Source organism: Spermophilus citellus (genome assembly GCF_964194105.1).
Source record: "Spermophilus citellus genome assembly, chromosome: 9".
Lineage (NCBI taxonomy): Eukaryota > Metazoa > Chordata > Mammalia > Rodentia > Sciuridae > Spermophilus > Spermophilus citellus.
Genome location: NC_138191.1, coordinates 130,027,196 through 130,045,061, shown reverse-complemented (window position 1 = coordinate 130,045,061; position 17,866 = coordinate 130,027,196). Strand labels below are relative to the sequence as shown.

The 17,866-nt window shown below is 48.4% G+C and overlaps 1 protein-coding gene across 1 annotated transcript in view; it reads left to right on the top strand.

The window, feature by feature from the left end:
- Positions 1-403: 403 nt before the first annotated feature.
- PDPN (podoplanin) overlaps positions 404-17,866 on the top strand; it is a 28,039-nt gene continuing 10,576 nt past the window's right edge. Inside the window, exon 1 of the mRNA XM_081306645.1 lies at positions 404-708. Within this exon, the coding sequence (XP_081162771.1) occupies positions 642-708 (67 nt within the window). The 5' untranslated portion in view covers positions 404-641. The remainder of the gene's footprint in view (positions 709-17,866) is intronic.

The following is a 17,866-nucleotide window of genomic DNA, read 5'->3' as shown; positions in this document are numbered from 1 at the left end:
ACAAGGGTGCAATTGACCGGCATGAGCTGCCTCTCGCCCACCCAGATGATGGCCATTTTTTTTTTAAGCCATCAAATTCAATATTTACAAAAGAACAATTCCATGCTTGGTTCTAAAACTACTGACCACCCAAGGATCAGTTTGCTTCTCCCTTCAGCCCATGACAAGAAAAATGTAGGCGTGTGCTTTCCTCTTAAAAAACAGAATAATAAATAGAGCAATTTAAAAAAAAATTAAAAAGCAAAACCGTTTATTGCACGCGGCGCTTTTCCCTCTGGTCCTTGAACAGAATAAAAAAGCCCATTTTGCCAGGGCTGGGTCCCCGCAGCTGCGGCCCTGTAACTTTAAACCTGGCCTGAGATCATCGTTTTGGCGCTAGCCAAACAGAGCCCGAGGGCGGTCCCAGTGCGCCGGGCCGGGACCACCTGACGCCCACCCGCTCCCCGCCCTGGTCGGGAAAGATAAACGCTGACTCGGCTCCCAAGTTGCCAGCTGCGAAGTTTGCGCTCGGTGCTGCGGCGGCCCGGGAACTCGGCCACCCCAGGCTCGCGCTCCTCCAGGCTGGGCCCAGGCTGCTGCCTCTCCATCTGCCCAGCACGGACCCCTCAGGCGGCCACAAGGAGGACGAGTCTGCGGGGAAGATGTGGACGGCTCCCGTGCTGCTCTTGCTTTTGGGGAGCGCGTGGCTCTGGGTCCCGGCGCAGGGAGGTAAGCGCCAGCGACCGTGGCCGCCAGCAGTTGCTGGTGGGGGACCCGCGAGCAGAGACTTGCTGGAATACCCGGCCTGGGGTCTGAGGTCGCCCGGGGGAGCGCGGGGGGTGCGCTTGCACGCGAGTCGGCCCCGCATCCCGGAGGAGGAGAAGAGCCCACGAGCCCAGCTTAGCTGGGGACAAGTCCCAAAGAAACAGCGGAGTGGGTGTGGCAGGCGGCGCCCCCCCCCCCCCCCCCCCCCGAATCCACAGGCGGCCAGGCTGGGGGCAGAAGGGGCCGCCCACAGGGTCAGCTCACAAGACATAAGCTCACAGAAGATGGCAGCCAGGGGCTTCTGCCTAGGTTAGAGCCCCTGGGCTTTCCCCAGGATCCCAATCAGGGGGGCTGGTCCTGGGAGAGTGTCCCCACTGTGGTGGCCTAGGTCTCCCCTGTGTGCCAGCACCTTCTTGGGTACAGACTGGAAGAGGCCTCACCTCTTAAGGGAAGGTATTGTGTGTTGGGGGGCGAGAGAGGGGGGGGGGGTTGAGCAGAGTGGTGAATGGAAGTTGTTCTGCTGTCTCTTTCTGCAGTGCTGGGACCCAGTCCAGGGCCTGGAGCAAGCTAAGCAAGTGCTCTGCCTCTGAGCTACACCCCAGCCCTGGAGCACTGTTACAAGCATTGAGGTTTAAGTGGGTTGGGGGGCCATATATTGAACGGGCCCAAAATGTCAATGACCGAATTCCCATCTGTGACTCCTTGGACTTTAAGTGGACTCGTCTGATGACCAGGCCACCATCCACACGTTCCCCTCCCGTGTCCTCTTCTTGCCCCCTCTTTATCTCTTGCCCCCTTTTTCCTAGTGTGCTGTGTGCTGATCTCCATGAACACCTGTCAGTATTTTACTTCTTTTCTGGGATTTTTGTCTGTTTCCCTGATGGTATATAAGCTCCAGAGGACTCCGATGCATCTAGGTTTGCTCCCCAGGGTCAGGACAATGTCTGATAATAATAGTTGCTCACCAAGTATTGGCTGAAGGAATTGTGAGCAAGCTATTGATCTTTGAGGCTGGAGGTTGCTGAAGGTTTTCCATATTGAAGATCTAGGTAGGCCTAGCCCCAGGAGAGTCTTTCTTGGAGAGGGTGTGGTCTCCAGGGTGCCCAGCCTGCATTTCTATAATTCCAGGGCAGACAAGAACCCCTAGACTTAGGGAAATTATACAGAGTGCTCTGTGCCGGGGTGTCTGCTTCAAAGAGACTGAACCACTCTGTTTACAGGGGCCATGAGCTATTCATGGTTGTCCTATCTTTGGAACTTCTCTTTCCACTGGAATATATACAGTTCTTTATTTCGTTTCCGTTTTGGCCAGACAATGTGCACATGACAACATTTTGTACTGAGCAGAACAAGGTGAGGGAGGAACCTACCTGAGCCACACATCCTAGCATCCCAGGAAACACAGGCCTAGGCTTCTTGGTCCTTTGTTTCCCCCAGGGCTAGGGTTAGTTGTAATCATGTCCAGCCAGTTCCTAAACATCAAAAGTACTCCTAGAAGGAGGTGCGAAATCTTGTTTGAAAAAATAGCTAGAAAGTCCACTGATAAAGAATCAAGGCCAGCCCGGGCTGGGATGCGATGGAGTCCGTTGTAGAGCACTTGCCTAATGTGCATGGGGCCCTGGGTTCCATCCCCAGGACTGGAGGAAAAAAGAAAGAAAGAAGTCCCACTGGGGTGGGCAGCCTGGGGAGGGGTGGGGGTGGCTGTGTGTGGAAGCTGCACTGGGCAGGAGCTGAGGCCCAGCAGGGTTTTTGTCTGGGAATAATGAGTGAGGCGACTTGAATATGGATGACTAACTTCATTGAGCTGAGCTATTGTTGGGGAGCTGGGCTGGGGGCAATTATGGTGATGAATGTTATTATCCTTCTCTTAGGGTCCTGGGCCCTACTGGGTTTCTCCCATCCAGTGCTATAATCTGGTTCAGTTTTATAATCTGGTCCCATGTGTCATCTCTTAGGGCGTTCGTGGATTCAAAAGAAGACGGTTGTCCACACATCTGGCGTTTTCCTCAATTGTCCGGCCCCACCCTCACTCTGAACTTTGGTCCAAAACACGTACTTTAGGGCCTGTCCGTTAGACAGTTTGTTTTGTGAAATTCTGCAAGCCGTTGCTTGCTGCCAACCCATGTGCGCTTTTCCGGGACCAACTCACCCAGGATTAATCATGCAGCGAATGGATTTCCCTGTGATTTCCCCGAACTTCTTGCCAGTTTTGGAGGCCCTGAAATCTTTGTGAGCTGCTAAGGATTTTTGTTGCACTTTTGGTATTTAATAAAGGCCGGGTCTCTTTGAGACTTCAGGAGGAAGTCCTGTACATAACAAGGGAGTACAAGACTCTAATACCATCTAATATAGAAAAGCACATGTTTAAAAAATGTGTCCAGACAGGAGAAGGCTAAGTACAGACATGGCCAAGAGAACTAACTCCCTCTCTCCACCGCTGTGAATGAGCAGCCTGAGAGTGACTGTCCTAGGGAATTATAAAGACCTCCAACCTTAAGGGAGGATGGCTGATCAGCAGGAAGGGTATGGCCTGCCCTGCATTTCCATCCCCTGTCATGTGCTAGGAATGTCACCAACTACCTCATTTAATCCATTACAACTCCTGTAAACTGTACATTACCTCAGAATACGCCAGAATTGGGGATTCAGAAATGGGTCTGATGCCAAACCTCAAGCTCTTTTTACAACACTACTCTGCCATTAAAAAAAAAAAAAAAAAAAAGTTGAACTTGAAACTAAAAATGAGCCTCACCTTAAGCCTCTTAAACATGAAAGCAAAAATTTTCTAAGGATATAATAACTGTACATTGCCTACCACACTCTCCCTTTATGAGTGGAATTCTTGAATTCACTCTGCACAGGGGTACATTGCTGGGTGTAGGATTTGAACTCTGCTGCTTTGGGGAGGAGACACTAGCCCAGAGCGTGCTTTGCAGTCTTCACGAAGTCACAGACCTGCGCTCTGAATTCCACTGGCTTATCTGAATATTTGACATATTTCTGGCTTTGGAGAGCCAGGCAGCCAGGTTACAACTTGTGAAAGTATTGCAGGGGAGTGCCTGGAGGGAGCGGGAACTCAAGGACACTGTGCTGCGCTTGTGAAGCTCACTTAGTGAGTCTGACAGAGGCCCCTTCCTCTCCACGGAAGCCTTGCCATTCCTGCTACCCGGAGCCTCTCAAGGAAACAGACAGCATGAGCCTTTACTTGAAAGAGCATCAGATGGTTGGGGGTGCCGGGGTCCTTCTAAAGCCAAGTGTACAGTTACTGAGATTTATCAGGATTCTGCTGGGTGGGCAGGAGATAAAGCTCCCCTTGATTAGAGTTTTGAACCCTTTCTCTATTGATGTCTTTTTTTTTTTTTCTTTTGATGCTGAGAATGGAACCCAGGGCCTCATGCTTGTTAGGCCAGAGATCTTCCACTGAGCTACATCTGCAACCCTTCTATTGATCTTTTTTTTTTTTTATGGTACTGGGGATTGAACTCAGAGGCACTCAACCACTGAGCCACATCCCCAGCCCTATTTTGTATTTATTTAGAGACAGGGTCTCACTGAGTTGCTTGGAGCCTCGCTGTTGTTGAGGCTGGCTTTGAACTCCCCATCCTCCTGCCTCAGCCTCCAGAGCCTCTGGAGTGTGCGCCACCGGCCTGGCACTTCAACTGATTTCTTGAAGCTTTCTAAAGGAAACTGATTGGCATTTTATCCAGAGGCTATGAGATAGGTGAGGGAACAGCTGCAGTCCTGCCCGGTTCATCCAAGGCAGGAGATGGAAGTAGCTGCTTCTTCCCCAGGTGCCTGAGCCCAGCACCCATCACCCAGCCTGTTCACAGCCAGCCAAGGGATGGTGAGCTTTCTTGAGCTTTGGCAACAAGAGGACAATGGGTTTGTCCTCATTTTCTTTGGCTGAGTGTCTTGCCTCAAGAATGACTCCAAGGAGATGGGTGTGTCCTTGGAGGTGAATCAAGCCCTGTCCACTGGGAGGCGTGCAGCCTTGGCCAGCTGGTTGGCTTTGTTGTTTGAGAAGCAGAAAACTGAAATTGTTAAGACAATGAAAAATCGAATGCAGTTTTTCTGTTGTTACTGGTTGTCGCTGTTGTTGTTGGTGGTGGTGGTCATGCAAGTACTCTACCACCAAGCTACACCCCCAGCCTTTTAATACAGTTTTAAAATAAAACAAAACAAAAACCTATGAAAACAATAATCACCTTTCCTAAGGAAGATATGCTCTCAAACTCTATCCGTGGAGGCTGACCTGCAAGACGCCCCAGACAGTAGACAGAGGCCAACCCTGAGCCACCCGGGGCCCAAGTCACCATTGTTATGTTTGAGGCGCTCAGGGGAATGCCAATGACCTGGACGGCAGCGGGTGGCAGGGACGGGAGGCGGGAAGAGCTGTAAACATCACCGAGGAGAACAGGGTATTTCCCACAGTTCATCACCAGGCCTCTACCCGGGAGAATAAAACACAGCAAAACTATCAGAAAAGCTGTGATCCAGTGAATAGCGTCTCACCCAAAGGACAAGGTTTCCCAGTTTGTCTAGAGTCTAGAAAGGCGAGGGAAAGAAACCAGATTTATGGACGTTAAACCAGCTCCACCCAAGGAATTCATTTATTTAACAAATGTTTGTGGAGAGCTGCTGGGGGGGGGGGGGCGGTCACTGTTACGCCCACTTCCAGCTGGTCTGAAAGATGTCCTATCTGCTGGCCACGAGGATTCCCACCTCAGTCAAGGTGGTTCTCTGAGAATCTGGAATCTCTTCCCTCAGTCTGGACATGTGTTCCACCCCACAGCCCTGCCCTTTGCTTTTGGTCTCTACAGGTGACCAAACAACATCTTGGGTTCTCTTTTTCTCTTTTTGTTCCCGAGCACAGTGTGCCTTGGGTAGCCAATATGTGCCTGAATGCTAGGAAACTATTTCCCGTTCTGTTTTAGCCTGTTTGGCTTCCTGGCTAATGTGAGACAGTTTCACCCCAGCCGGATCGCCCCGTAATAAGGTTAAATGTGAATCTGTAAGGCCGAGGGAGCCAGGTTCTGCATGGGAGGGGTTAGCAGCATTAACTATATTTTAGCAGCTAACATTGACGAAGGCCTTAGATCCCTTATTCCCCCCAATCTGATCTCACCCCCTGCCCTGTTGTCCCCACACTTGGTGTCTTCACCTCCTGACTTTGCACCCGACAGGGGCCCCACAAACTAGGTTCAGTCTCAATACGTCTCCTCGTTTGTGCTACTGTGGCCCACCCCTCCCAGATGCGGACTCCTGCCTCTCCCCAGGCTCTAACCACTCCCCAGCTCCAGCCTGCACCATTTCCCTTCCACCGAGCCCTGCCTCTTCCAGTTTCTCTGTTTTTGCTCCAAAGGTTTCTTCTGCCAGCACTGCCCCTCCCAAGATCAAGTCCCATCTTCCCCATGAGGCCCTTTCCAGTTCACAGTCCCAGGACTCCCTCGTACTGCACACCCCTGGCAGGGGGCTAGCGTCTGCACCTGGGGTGGCCCAGGCTGCTGCTCCATGTATTCTTTTTATATCCACAACATGCACCTGTCCATTTGTCTCTTTTCTAGCTGTCGCCACATATTCACACTTCCTGTCTTTAATTCTTAAAATTTTTAATTGACACATAATTATAAATATTTATGGGGTACAGTGCAGCATGTCAATATGCATGCAATATATAATGATCAGATCAGGATTGCTGCCATATCCATCCCCTGGAGCCTTTGTTATTTGTGTTGGGGACAGTCACATGCACGCTTCTAACATGTACACCCACTCATTGCCAACCCTCCTTATCCTGCAGCACTTGGGATAACTAGGTGTGAATATTCGTTTTCATTTCTCTCAGGTATATATGCAGGAGTGGAACTGCTGGGTCATATATGGTGACTCTTGATTTACCTTTTTAAGGACCTGTCTGCTGTTTTCCAAAGTGACTGCACCATTTTACATTCCCAGTGACAATGTACAGCATCCAACTTCTCCCTGTCCTTGCCAACATTTGCTTTCTGTGTATTTGTGTTTAAATAGTAACCTTTCGAATGGGTGGAGTGGTATCTAGTAGTTTTGATTTATCTTTTCCTAACGACAGATGATGTTGAGTATCCCTTTACTTGTTGGCCATTTGTAGATCTTTGGAGAAAATGTCTATTCAAATCCTTTGCCCATTTTTAAGTTGAGTTGTACTTTTATTGTGATTAAAAGCATTTTTTTTTTAATTTTAGATACTAGACCCTTACCAAATAGATGAATTGTAGACTTTTTTTCCCATTCTGTGAATTGGGTTATTTTTTCAATTTCTTGATAGTATTCATTGAAGCATAAACTAAATACTTCTTAAAATCTAATTTATCTCATTTCCCTTTGTTGCTCGTACTGTTAGGGTTGTATCTAAAAAGCTGTTGCTTAACCAAGGTTGCAAAGATTTACTCTTGTGTTGTGTGGTTTTAACCCTGGTATGTAGGTCTTGGGTTCATTTAATTAATTTTTGTGTGTGCTGTGAAGCAGAGACCCAGCTCCATTTTTTACAGGTGGGTATCCAGTTGTCCCACCACCATCTGTTAAAAAGATTATTCTTTTCCCATTGATCCATATTGCTATCCTTATGCTAGTACCACATAGTCTTTCATTTTTTAGAATTTATTTTAATTAAAAAAAAAACTTTCCCTAGTGCTGGGGATCAAATCCAGGGCTTCTACATGCTAGGCAAGCACTCTACAACTGAGCTACATCCTCAGTCCATTATATATATATATATATATGTTGTAATTGGACACAATGCCTTTATTTTATTTATTTATTCTTATGTGGTGCTGAGGATCAAACCAAGCGCCTCACACATGCTAGGCCAGCGCTCTACAGCTGAGCCACAACCCCAGCTATCCCAGGTCTATTTTTATTATTGGTTTTTGGATACTGAATCTTGGGTCTCACTATGCTGCCCAGGCTAGTCTCAAACTCTTGGGCTCAAGCATTCCTCCTGCCTCTGCCTCCCGAGAAGCTGGGACTACAGGTGTACACCCCACTGCACCCAGCTAAATACAGTCTTGATGACTGTAGCTTTGAAGTAAGTTTTGAAATCATGGAGTGTGAGACCTTTTCCTTTGTTATTTTTTTTAATAATTTTAGTTGTAGATGGCACAATACCTTTATTTTATTTATTTATGTTTATGTAGTGCTGCAGATCCAACCCAGTGCCTCACACATGCTAGGCAAGTGCTCTACCACTGAGCTCCAGCCCCAGCCCCTTCCCTTGTTCTTTATGAAGATTGTGTTAGTGATTCTTCCTGTTCTATTTTCATTATTTGTGCATATTTCTTGCCCTTAGAAAGGAGAGTGCCTACAGGAGCTCCAGGGCTGGTGGTGGAGTGCTTGCCTCCCCAGCACCACCAAAAAACAACAATAAAAACCCTGTTGGGGCCACAGTCAGCTGGTGAGGAAGAAGAGGGAGGAAACGGTGGCCTTTCAGTAGGAAGGACAAGCAGGCAGATGATAGAAACATCACAAAAATCAAGTAGGCTGGATGGGAGGCTAGGAGCCAACTTAGTGGGGAGGGAGCATTTGTGTACTCCGGTTTAGCTGCAGGGATTTTGAGGTTAGAGTGGGACATGCAGTTGGCTCCATCTCGGGAGCACAAGGGGAATTGCCTGCTAAGGGGCATCCGAGGTGAGCCCTGCAAGTGAAGCGTGGTGTCTGAATTTCCCCTGCGTCAGAACAGAGGGAGAAAGATGGTACGGGAAGGTCCGGAGAGATCCTCCCTGCCAATAACAACTAGTTAAAAAAAAAAAAAGAAAAATCTATGGAGCCGCACTTGAAGCCTTCCAACCAGGCTCAGGATCAAGGCCAAGGGCAGCTAGTGGAAACAGCCACATTCTGCAGGGGTGGACGGTGAGGTGGGATCCAAAGGCTTCTCTTCCACTCTTGCAAAACTGCTCTGCTCAGCTGACGGCCAGAGTGAATCAGAAGCTCAGATTCCCGTTCAGTTTCCCAGCAGATGGCAAGTGCTCCCCAGTACCCCACTTCCCTGCCCGGAGGCTGTCCTGGGGCAGCACTTCTAAGACAGGTTCCTGTCATCTGGTGACTCAAGGGCTAGCAGTCTGCCCTGGGAGGTGGCCTTTCCTACCTGACTGTACTCCCAGACCCCCCACTGAGTTCCAGAGACCTCATTAGGGAGGTGTGGTTCCAGTTTAAAAAACTGTGAACTCATTTCCTCTTTTACTGGAGAACACTCTGCTCTTAGTCAAGGGTGAAACGTCTTCCCAAGTTGAGTAATCTTGGTTGAGGTCGGAATCGGCAGCCTCTGTGTGAATGCTTGTCCGTGTTGGGGGGTGCACAGAAAGTCGATTCACTTCCGTGAGCCCTGGAGAGTCTAAATATCACCCGTCCATTCATTCTGCCAGCCAGCAGACCTGTGCCAGCGGCTGGACCTAAGCTTATGGCAGAATGGCATGTCACCCTGGCAGCTACAAATGCTGGTCCAGAGACAGCAGTAAATGGCAGAGCCACCCAAATGCTAGTACAGGGGAGAGGCTCTCCTGTGGGAGAGCTCTGAGGGACAGGGATTTTACCTGGGCAGTGAATGGTTTGGAGGGGCAGTGAGATCGTTGAAAGATGAACCTGCAGGTGCCCGGAGCAGCTCAGCCTAACGTTTCTGCAGAAGTTACTTCAGAGCAGCCTCAGTCTATTCCAGCTCTTTCTTTAAGGAGTAGAGAGACCTGTGGGTCGGAGGTGAACAAGAGCAACCAGTACCTATGAAGCTGTGTCACAGTAGTCAAGGCATGAGCATTGGGGTCTATGGGTCTGGAAGATCCTGATGTCTAAGCTCTGCTTTGCTGCTTGCTCCATATCTGGGCAGTTCACTTAGTTTTCGTGAAGACCAATGAAGGGCACATGATACAACGTTTTGCACATTCTAAAATTCAACAAAAAGTGGCCATTATCAAAATCTCACCTCATGGTTGTAGAGATTAAATGCAGAATTTGTGAATGAAACACGGAAGGTCTCAGTTTCTTTCCCCTTCCAAGGGGAGAGAAGATGGATCTAGTTGGGACGCCTGATGTTATGTCTTATGGATCCAAAGTTCTGTCTCTTCTACCTGTCCAGTGACTTAAAATGTGACTCCTTGCTAGTAAACTGAAAATACTTTTCCTAATGGTCATTGGCTTCTACTTTTTCTTTCTTTTTAAAAAAATCAATGCTAAGGATCAAACCCAGGACTTCAGATGCTAAGCATATTCTCTACCATCAACTTACAGCCCCAGCTGGTTATTTTATTTTTATTTTGAGGCAGGATCTTGCCAAGTGGCTGAGGCTGGCCTTGGACTTGCTAACCTTCTGCCTCAACCTCCCAAGTTGCTGGGATTACAGGTGTGGGCCACTGTGCCCAATAGCTGTAGAAAACTTTCAAAATTCTGCTTTCAACTTTGGGGGAGTGACCCAGAGGGGTCACCCCACCCAGAGCCCATTATGCTTGTCTCCTGGCTCCAAACCTTAGTGTGCAGGAACTCTTTTGATTCCTCCAGAGGAGCTAGTGGCACTTTTCCAATACCAGCAGCCGGCAGCCATGTCCCAACTCCTCGTTGGGCTCAGCCTGCAGGGGCTGACAGACCTGTCAGGGTGAGTGGACAGCCACTGCTCATTAGAAATCAAACAGCAAGTGTCACCTCATCTCGTGGGTGAATGGTCCTGTCTTCAGCTACACTGTCCCTTTTGTTAGGGGAAGTTATTTACCAACTCTGGAGTGAAGGCCAGTGAACAGTGCAGGGATATTATAATCTAAGGGGTCATTCAAGAGAAATTTCCTTCTTGGCTTATAAACATACTTACGCAGTCAGCCACCCAACAGACGTCTGCTAAAGGCGACCGTGGCACCAGCCCCTGGTGGCCTGGGCCGTGTGGGCTGGAGGTAGCCCTGTGAACTTCTGACAGAAGGTAAAGTGGATGCATTTCTGTGGGTGCCCGGGGTGGCAGGGTCAAGCCTTCTAGAGGTTGCCTAGATGAATTGGGTAGCTTAGATTTTCCAGGGCCAGACTTTTGATCCAGGAAGCAATTTACCAGGGTTCAAGGAATGGGTAAGGAGAAGTGACCCATTGGCCATATCAGTGAGGTTGTGCCCACACCCTGCCAGCGACTGGACTGCCAGGAGTCGAGGGCACACAGCCCTGCGGTGGGGAATGGCTTTCTTTGTGCAGAGGAGCTTTGGAACTTCAAAGGCTATTGGCTCCCTCCATATTCCAAAGAAAGGCTTTCATGAGGTCAGGGGCGCGGCCAGCCTAGCGGCACCGGGAAGCTCAGAGGCAGTGTTCTGATGCCTTCCTCCTGGTGGGGGAACACCAGCTCGCGGTAACCAAGGGAAGGTTAGCCAACAGCTACATAGGGTGCATTTGGAACGGAGATGAAGGGGTCTCACAGAGATTTGGGTGGTCAGGGCTAGAACACCAGGCGGGGTGGGCTCCTCTCTGCAATCTAAGGCGTGTTTATTTTCAGGTTTCTGGGCACAATTTGGAGACCTGATGGGAAAATAAGATTCAAAAGCCCACATCTATGTAAAAGAAAAGAAGTGGTGTTTTTCCTTTCCAAATACACATTTTGACATCTCTCCAAAAGCGTGACTTTACTGAAAAAAACAAAGAAAATAAAAAAAAGCAATGCAAGTGTCTTGGGGCCGTGGGCTGTGGGTGGCATGGTGCACTCCTGTCCTTGTTTATTAGTTATCAGACAGTTTCTCCTGGAGGCAAAACCAGATTCCTTACATTCCTAGAATGTTTAAATAAAAAAGCATCTAACTTTTCTCCATGGCTGCAAAAGTCTTCCCAAGGCTGTTTGGTCAGCTCTCCTGGAAGGCTGATCTGGGTGTGCATTTTGACCCTGGAGCAGCCCTGGAGTGGAGGACCCCGGGCAGTGTGAAGGCCTGCCTTACTCTGCTGACCAACACTGCGGGTTTTCCTGAAGACCCCAAGAGTGACTCAGCTGGAGGCTGTGAAAACTGCTTGTCCCACCGTCAGAGTCCAAAGCAGAAATGAATAGAAGGAGCTCCTCCCGGCATGCAGGTGGACAGGGCAGGAACTGTTGGCTTTTGTGATTACCCAGTGCATCACCCAGGAGCAGCTGGCTTTGTGGGGTGGGTGTGCCAACGCAGCCCTAACAGATCCTGAAGTGCATTCTTGGCTCCGGGAATGTGCATAGTTCTGATTGTTGGTGGGTGACGACTGGGAATGCTTCCTGGCCTTTACCTGTCTGGTTCTTTCCTTCTCCGTCACCACTGTCCTGGTGCGAGCACCAGCCACTGTCACCTGGCAGCAGAAATGGTCTAAATGCCCTCACTGCTTCCGCCTGACCCTTCCCAGCACACAGTCCCTTCATGTGGAACCCAGAGTGGCCTTGCTCTCTGGACTCAGGTGAAGTCCTCCCCTACTCAGCCCCTCCTTCCTGGCTTCTTTCCACCCTTTCTTACCCAGTCCTAGCCAGCGCGTGGGACCAGAGACCTGGCCTGAGCACTCTAGTGCTCAGAGTGGTACTCAGCACATAGCAGCTACTCAAGAAATATTTGTAAAATAAATATAAGTCCCGGGAGCTTGAGAGAAGAGAGATGGGCTTGGTTGTTTTTTGTTTGTTTGTGGTTTATTTTATTTTTCGTGCAGGAATCAAACCCAGGCCCTCTGCGTGCTAAGCAGGGCTAAGCAGGGACTCTACCATAGAGTGACACCCTCGCCTGGTGGGTTCAGGTCTCGATCATTGTTGCCGAGTTCACTTTATAGCCAAGAGGGCCACAGTCCAAGGAAGGACATCCTTTTAGAGCAAATTCTAGCCTTCTCCTCATCAGGCATTTAGATTCTCCTGATGTTCCCTAGAAGGGGACACGTTTGAAGAAGTTGAGACTGTGGTCACCAAAGAGGAAGACTGAAGGTCCTAGCAAGATGAGATTTCACCAGGGGAGTGGGACCTGGGGGACGGTGCTGCTTCTGACCAGTGGGATGGTGACTGAGGGGAGGACAAAGGTGAGGGTGGGGAGAAGAGAAGGAGGGTGGGGCCTAGGGAGCGGGTGCAGGCTGTTGAGAGCTGCCGGAAGCCCATGTCAGAGAGGGGCGAGGCTGCCTTTGGTCCTGTGTTGGACCCATGATGCACTTGGCTTTGTGTCACCCATGAATCAGACAAACTCAGCAAAGCACTTAACTTGTGACCTGGCCAAAAAAAAAAAAAAAAAAAAAAAAACTGTCCTGACAACATGTTAGAACGTAAAGGCAGACTTTGCATGGTTGCAGTAGGGGCCTGGCAAAGGGAGGGAGCCCCCTGACTCTGAATCCAAGGACGAACCACCAGCCGAGAGAGTGAGGAGTTCCATGGATAAAAACGTCACTGTGAAGAGACCTCAAAGGTGGGATTGTGGCCAAGGCGGCCTGACAAGGCTCTGGCCAAAACCGGCCCGGGGCTGAGGCATCAAAGGTGTCGGATGCCATCTGTGCCCAGATGCCCAGTGTGGGACTTCTGACCGCGCCGACCTGGAGGGATTTGTGTTAAAGCTGGACCCGGCAGGGTGGGCTCAGGAGCCATGGGGGGGGGGCTTCGTGAGAAGAGGACTCAGAGGAGCCTGACAGAAGGTGGTCAAGAAGTCCCCTCCGGCCTCATGTCCTCGTCTGTTAAGGGGGCAGTGATGCCCCTCACCCCACCCTCGGGCTGTTACGGAAAGGTCAGCAGGAAGAGGACCCGAAACCCTGCAGTGGCCAACAGAAGTGAGGGGGTGGCCAGGTGTTGTGTCTTCCAGCATGGGACACCTGCATGCACCTCTGTGTGAGGAGCCCCCGCCCCCTCTCTTCCTACGCTGATTCTAGCTCCTCCTGGGCACCCACTTCACTGGGAGCTACCAGCTGATGGAGGAAGGGCGGGCAGCTTGTGGAAGGGAGCACAGATTTAGGAATCCGTTTGTCGAGACAGCCAGACAAGCCAGTGTGGGGGCGGGAGGAGTGGGCAGTGGGCGGGCCATCGGAGCTGGCCGTCGTGCTGGGCAGTCTCTCCTGTGACTATGACACAGACACTGGAAGAAGCTTTTCTCAGTGAGAGCTGGGTGTTTGGAAGCCATGGGTAAAAAAAAAAAAATTGTCAGAATAACTCTCACCTTTTGCCAGGGAGTCAGATTACAGTGAAGTGCCACCTAAGGACAGGGACACACTCAGATCACTGTCAGGCGATTTTGTTGTGATGCGACTGTCACCAAGGACACTGACATGAACTTGGGTGGAAGAGGTCAATCACTTGACATGGTCTTTGGATGCCATCAGGAGAAGTGGCCCGTGGTGGCCTTTAAGCAGTAGGGGAACACACTAAGATGTGACACCCAGACCAGCCATGTGGCTGTTTATTGTCATTAGCAAGGATTACGTGCATCAGACACTTGGATGTGCTAGTTACACTTTTATCCAACTGGCAGGGCAGTAGGTTTGCACACACCAGAACGTGTGGTGCTATGACATTGTGACAACCGTAATGTCACTAGGTGATAGAATTTTCCATCTGGGCATGGTGGTACGCGTCTATAATCCCAGCGACTCAGGCAGCTGAAGCAGGAGGATTGCAAGTTTCAGGCCAGCCTCAGTAACTTAGCAAGACCTTGGAACTTAGTGAGACCCTGTCTCAAAACGAAAATAAAAAGGGCTTAGTGGTTAAACACCCGAGTGCTAGATCCTCAGTACAAATAAATAAATAAAAAGAAAAAAATGTCCAGCTTCATTTTAATCTTATGGGACATGGTTGTGTTGTCATTGACCGAAACGTCATTCTGTGACTCTGGAACCTGTGTTCCCATCTTACACGAGACTGCAAAATAAACACAAGAAAAATGTAAATACTCAATGTAAGAACAGAACCTTGGGGAAAGCACAGGTGGACATTTACGTACTCTAGAGGAAGCATTTGGGAGCATGGCTTCAAAGGGAGAAAATAAACAGAAAAAAAAAAAAAGATGATGATGAGTACCAACAGAGCTTGCCATTTGCAAAAGAGGCAAATGCCAACCAGCGAAAAGGCAGTCTGTGGGGTCTAGTCCAAAGAGTGTATTCTTAAGGTCTGATTAGCACTAGCTGCTACAAAAAAGATGAATAATACCATAAAAGAAAAAAGGCCACAAAGAAGACATTCTCAAAGGGTAATAACCAGATAGCTAGAGACAGTCATCACCACAAACCAAAGGGAGGCAAATAAAACCAAAGGATTAACCATATATTCAAAAGATTTTGATTAAGAATTTGGGAGTATTATAATTCCAGCACTATCCTGACAATGTTGTATCTAAACTCTAAATTATAATTTAAGAAATGCTATGTGTAAACTTGAATCATCTCTATAGAGACGTTAGATTTTTTTTTTTTTTTTTTTTTTTTTTTTTTTTTTTTTTTTTTTTTTGCTACTGGGGACTAAACCCTAGGGCACTTAACCACTGAGCCACATCCTCAGCCCTTTTGTATTTTTTTTTTATTTAGATACAGGGTCTCACTGAGTTATTTAGGGCCTTGCTATGTTGCTGAGGCTGATTTTGAATTCTTGATCCTCCTGCCTCAGCCTCCCAAGCTCCTGGGATTATAGGCATGCTCTACTACACCTGGTGAGATGTTGGACTTTACTACAAAGATAAAAATCATTCATAATTAGCACTTAGATACAAATAAACCCTTTCAGTTCTTTATTTTCAAAATGAAGAACCTTAAGTTGATTTGTCCAATCTCCTTAGTCATATAAATCATGGCCCTGGTTTTTAAAGAATAACAGCAGAAAATTGTCCAGGTAATAAAAGGTTCCTGCCCGATTTGGAAACTTCCACTGATTCCCCATGCTGGCCGAGGTTGGGTGTGGCAAGAAGAGGTTTGAAGGTACCTAGGAGGGTCCAAGGCTCTAGAACTCTCTGTGCACCTGGCTGTGGGTATCACCTGTGTGAACAGTGGTGTGTGAGTATGTGCATGTGCCCTTGTGCTTGTGAGCTTGCATATGTGTCTTAGAAGGACACATGAGCAAGGAGACATCAATACATGGCTTCAGGAGGACAGGGGGACAGGACGTCAAACGCTGGCTGGAAACTCCGCAGCAGGCCTAGAGCAACTCTTCACCCAGGAAAGCCTTTGGCCAAAATAATAAGAGGAACGATTGAGAACTCTTGTAAAGATCAACTTTCCCATGGTGCAGAAAGAAAGCAGAGGCTATGGGACAAAGGACCTGCTTCTGAATCCTGACTGTCATTCATAAAACATCCTTTGTCCATTCAGAGTGATTTGGGTGTTTGGCTCTGAGGGCCAGAGCTAGCAAAGAACAAGAGGGAATTTTTATCAAGTTACGCTTTCATTGAACTGAGCTCTCTATGAAAGAATTCAAATCAAATTCATTCAGTACTCTTTTTTTTTTTTAAATTTAAGCAAGGGTTGTTTTGTTTTAAGTTACAGATGCCACGTAGCAAGTGATTTTGCTGAACAGATCCAAAAGACATTTTTTAAGTGGATGATTTGTTAACTCTGTTCAAGACAGAGAGGGGAAGAAAACAGGATGCTTAGTTTTTTAATAAGGACACTTGCCTGGCAAAAGAATATTCCCGTTGAGCTTAATAAATTCAGTAAATATTTGCCCACTCTACAGACTCATAAATCCTGTGGGACCCACTATTACCATCCCCCCAGCCCAGTAAATGACCAGCAGAAGAGGCGACCCATTTGCACGCCCTGAGTTATTCAATTCGGAGCCTTTTCCCCATTCCTAAGATAGAGAAATGAATGCATGTGCTTAAGTCCACCCAAAGCCATTGATCCGCAGCTGGATAAGGACTTGAGATGCAGACGGGAGGCTCAGGAAGCGAGCGGGTTTCCTCTGGGGGCCTCCTCCCTCCAGGCATCTGCAGAGAACTTATGATCAAATATTTATTAGCTGTGCTTCTGGCTGGGTTGTCTAAACAGAGGGAAAATAAGGCTCCGTAGGCAAGGAATGGATTGCTAATTTGAGCACTGCCTAGCTACAGATGAACATCTGCTCTTTAATTACACAAAGAGGTCTCCAAGCACCCTTCCTCCTGCTCCCCGGATGCACGTGCTTGCTTATTTTGCAACTGTATTTAGTCATGGAATTTCTAGAACCACTCCAGTCTGGAGAGGAAACCCATGGCCTGTGAGTCAGATTTTTAACTCATGAAAAGGATTATCTGGTGAGTTCAGAGATGATGCTTGGGCACAGTCATGACTAGTTCTGGATCTTTGCAACAGAGGTGGAAGAGGACACTGCTATGTTCTATTCTCTCCTGTCTGAGCCCATTTTCTGTTGCTATAATAAAATACCTGATACTAGGGAGTTTATAAAGACTAGACATGCTGGGCATGGTGGCACATGCCTGTAATCCCAGAAGCTCAGGAGGCTGAGGCAGGAGGATCACGAGTTCAAAGCCAGCCTCAGCAAGAGCGAGGTGCTAAGTGACTCAGTGAGCCCTGTCTCTAAATAAAATACAAAATAGGGCTGGGGATGTGATTCAGTGGTTGAGTGCCTCTGAAGTCAATCCCTAGTCCCACCCCCTTCAAAAAAAAAAGAAGAAACATTTATTTAGCTTACGGTTCTGGCTGGGCAGTTCAAGAGCATCTGGTAGGGGCCATCTTGCTGCATTATAACATGGAGAAGGGTATCACATGATAAGACAGCTACTGGGACAGTTCAGCTCTCTCTTCCTCTTCTCCTTTAGCCACCAATCCCATCCTAAGGGGCCTACTCTGATCATCTCATCTAATGACCTCTTAAAGGCCACACTTCCAAATGCCATCAACATATGAATTTGGGGATTCGTTTTCCAATACATGAAGCCTGGGGGGATGTGTTTGAACCAAAGCGCTCCCCACTGTGGGATTCGCCCTGTTCTCCACCAGCGCCTCACTCCACTGGAAACCCCTCTCCCTGTCACCTCCCAGTCATTCATCCCCTTGTTGGCACAGAAAAGGCAGAGTGGGGCAGTGAGCCCTAATTTGCTAATTTATTGGCACTAAGAGTTGTATTGGTGTCTTGATGCTCTTGAATACATTACAACCCTCCAGCAAGCAGTGAACTAACAAGTTGAACTGTGTCTATTAGGTCTGTACTAGAGCCCATGGCCCTCGTCATCCAAGTGCACAGCAG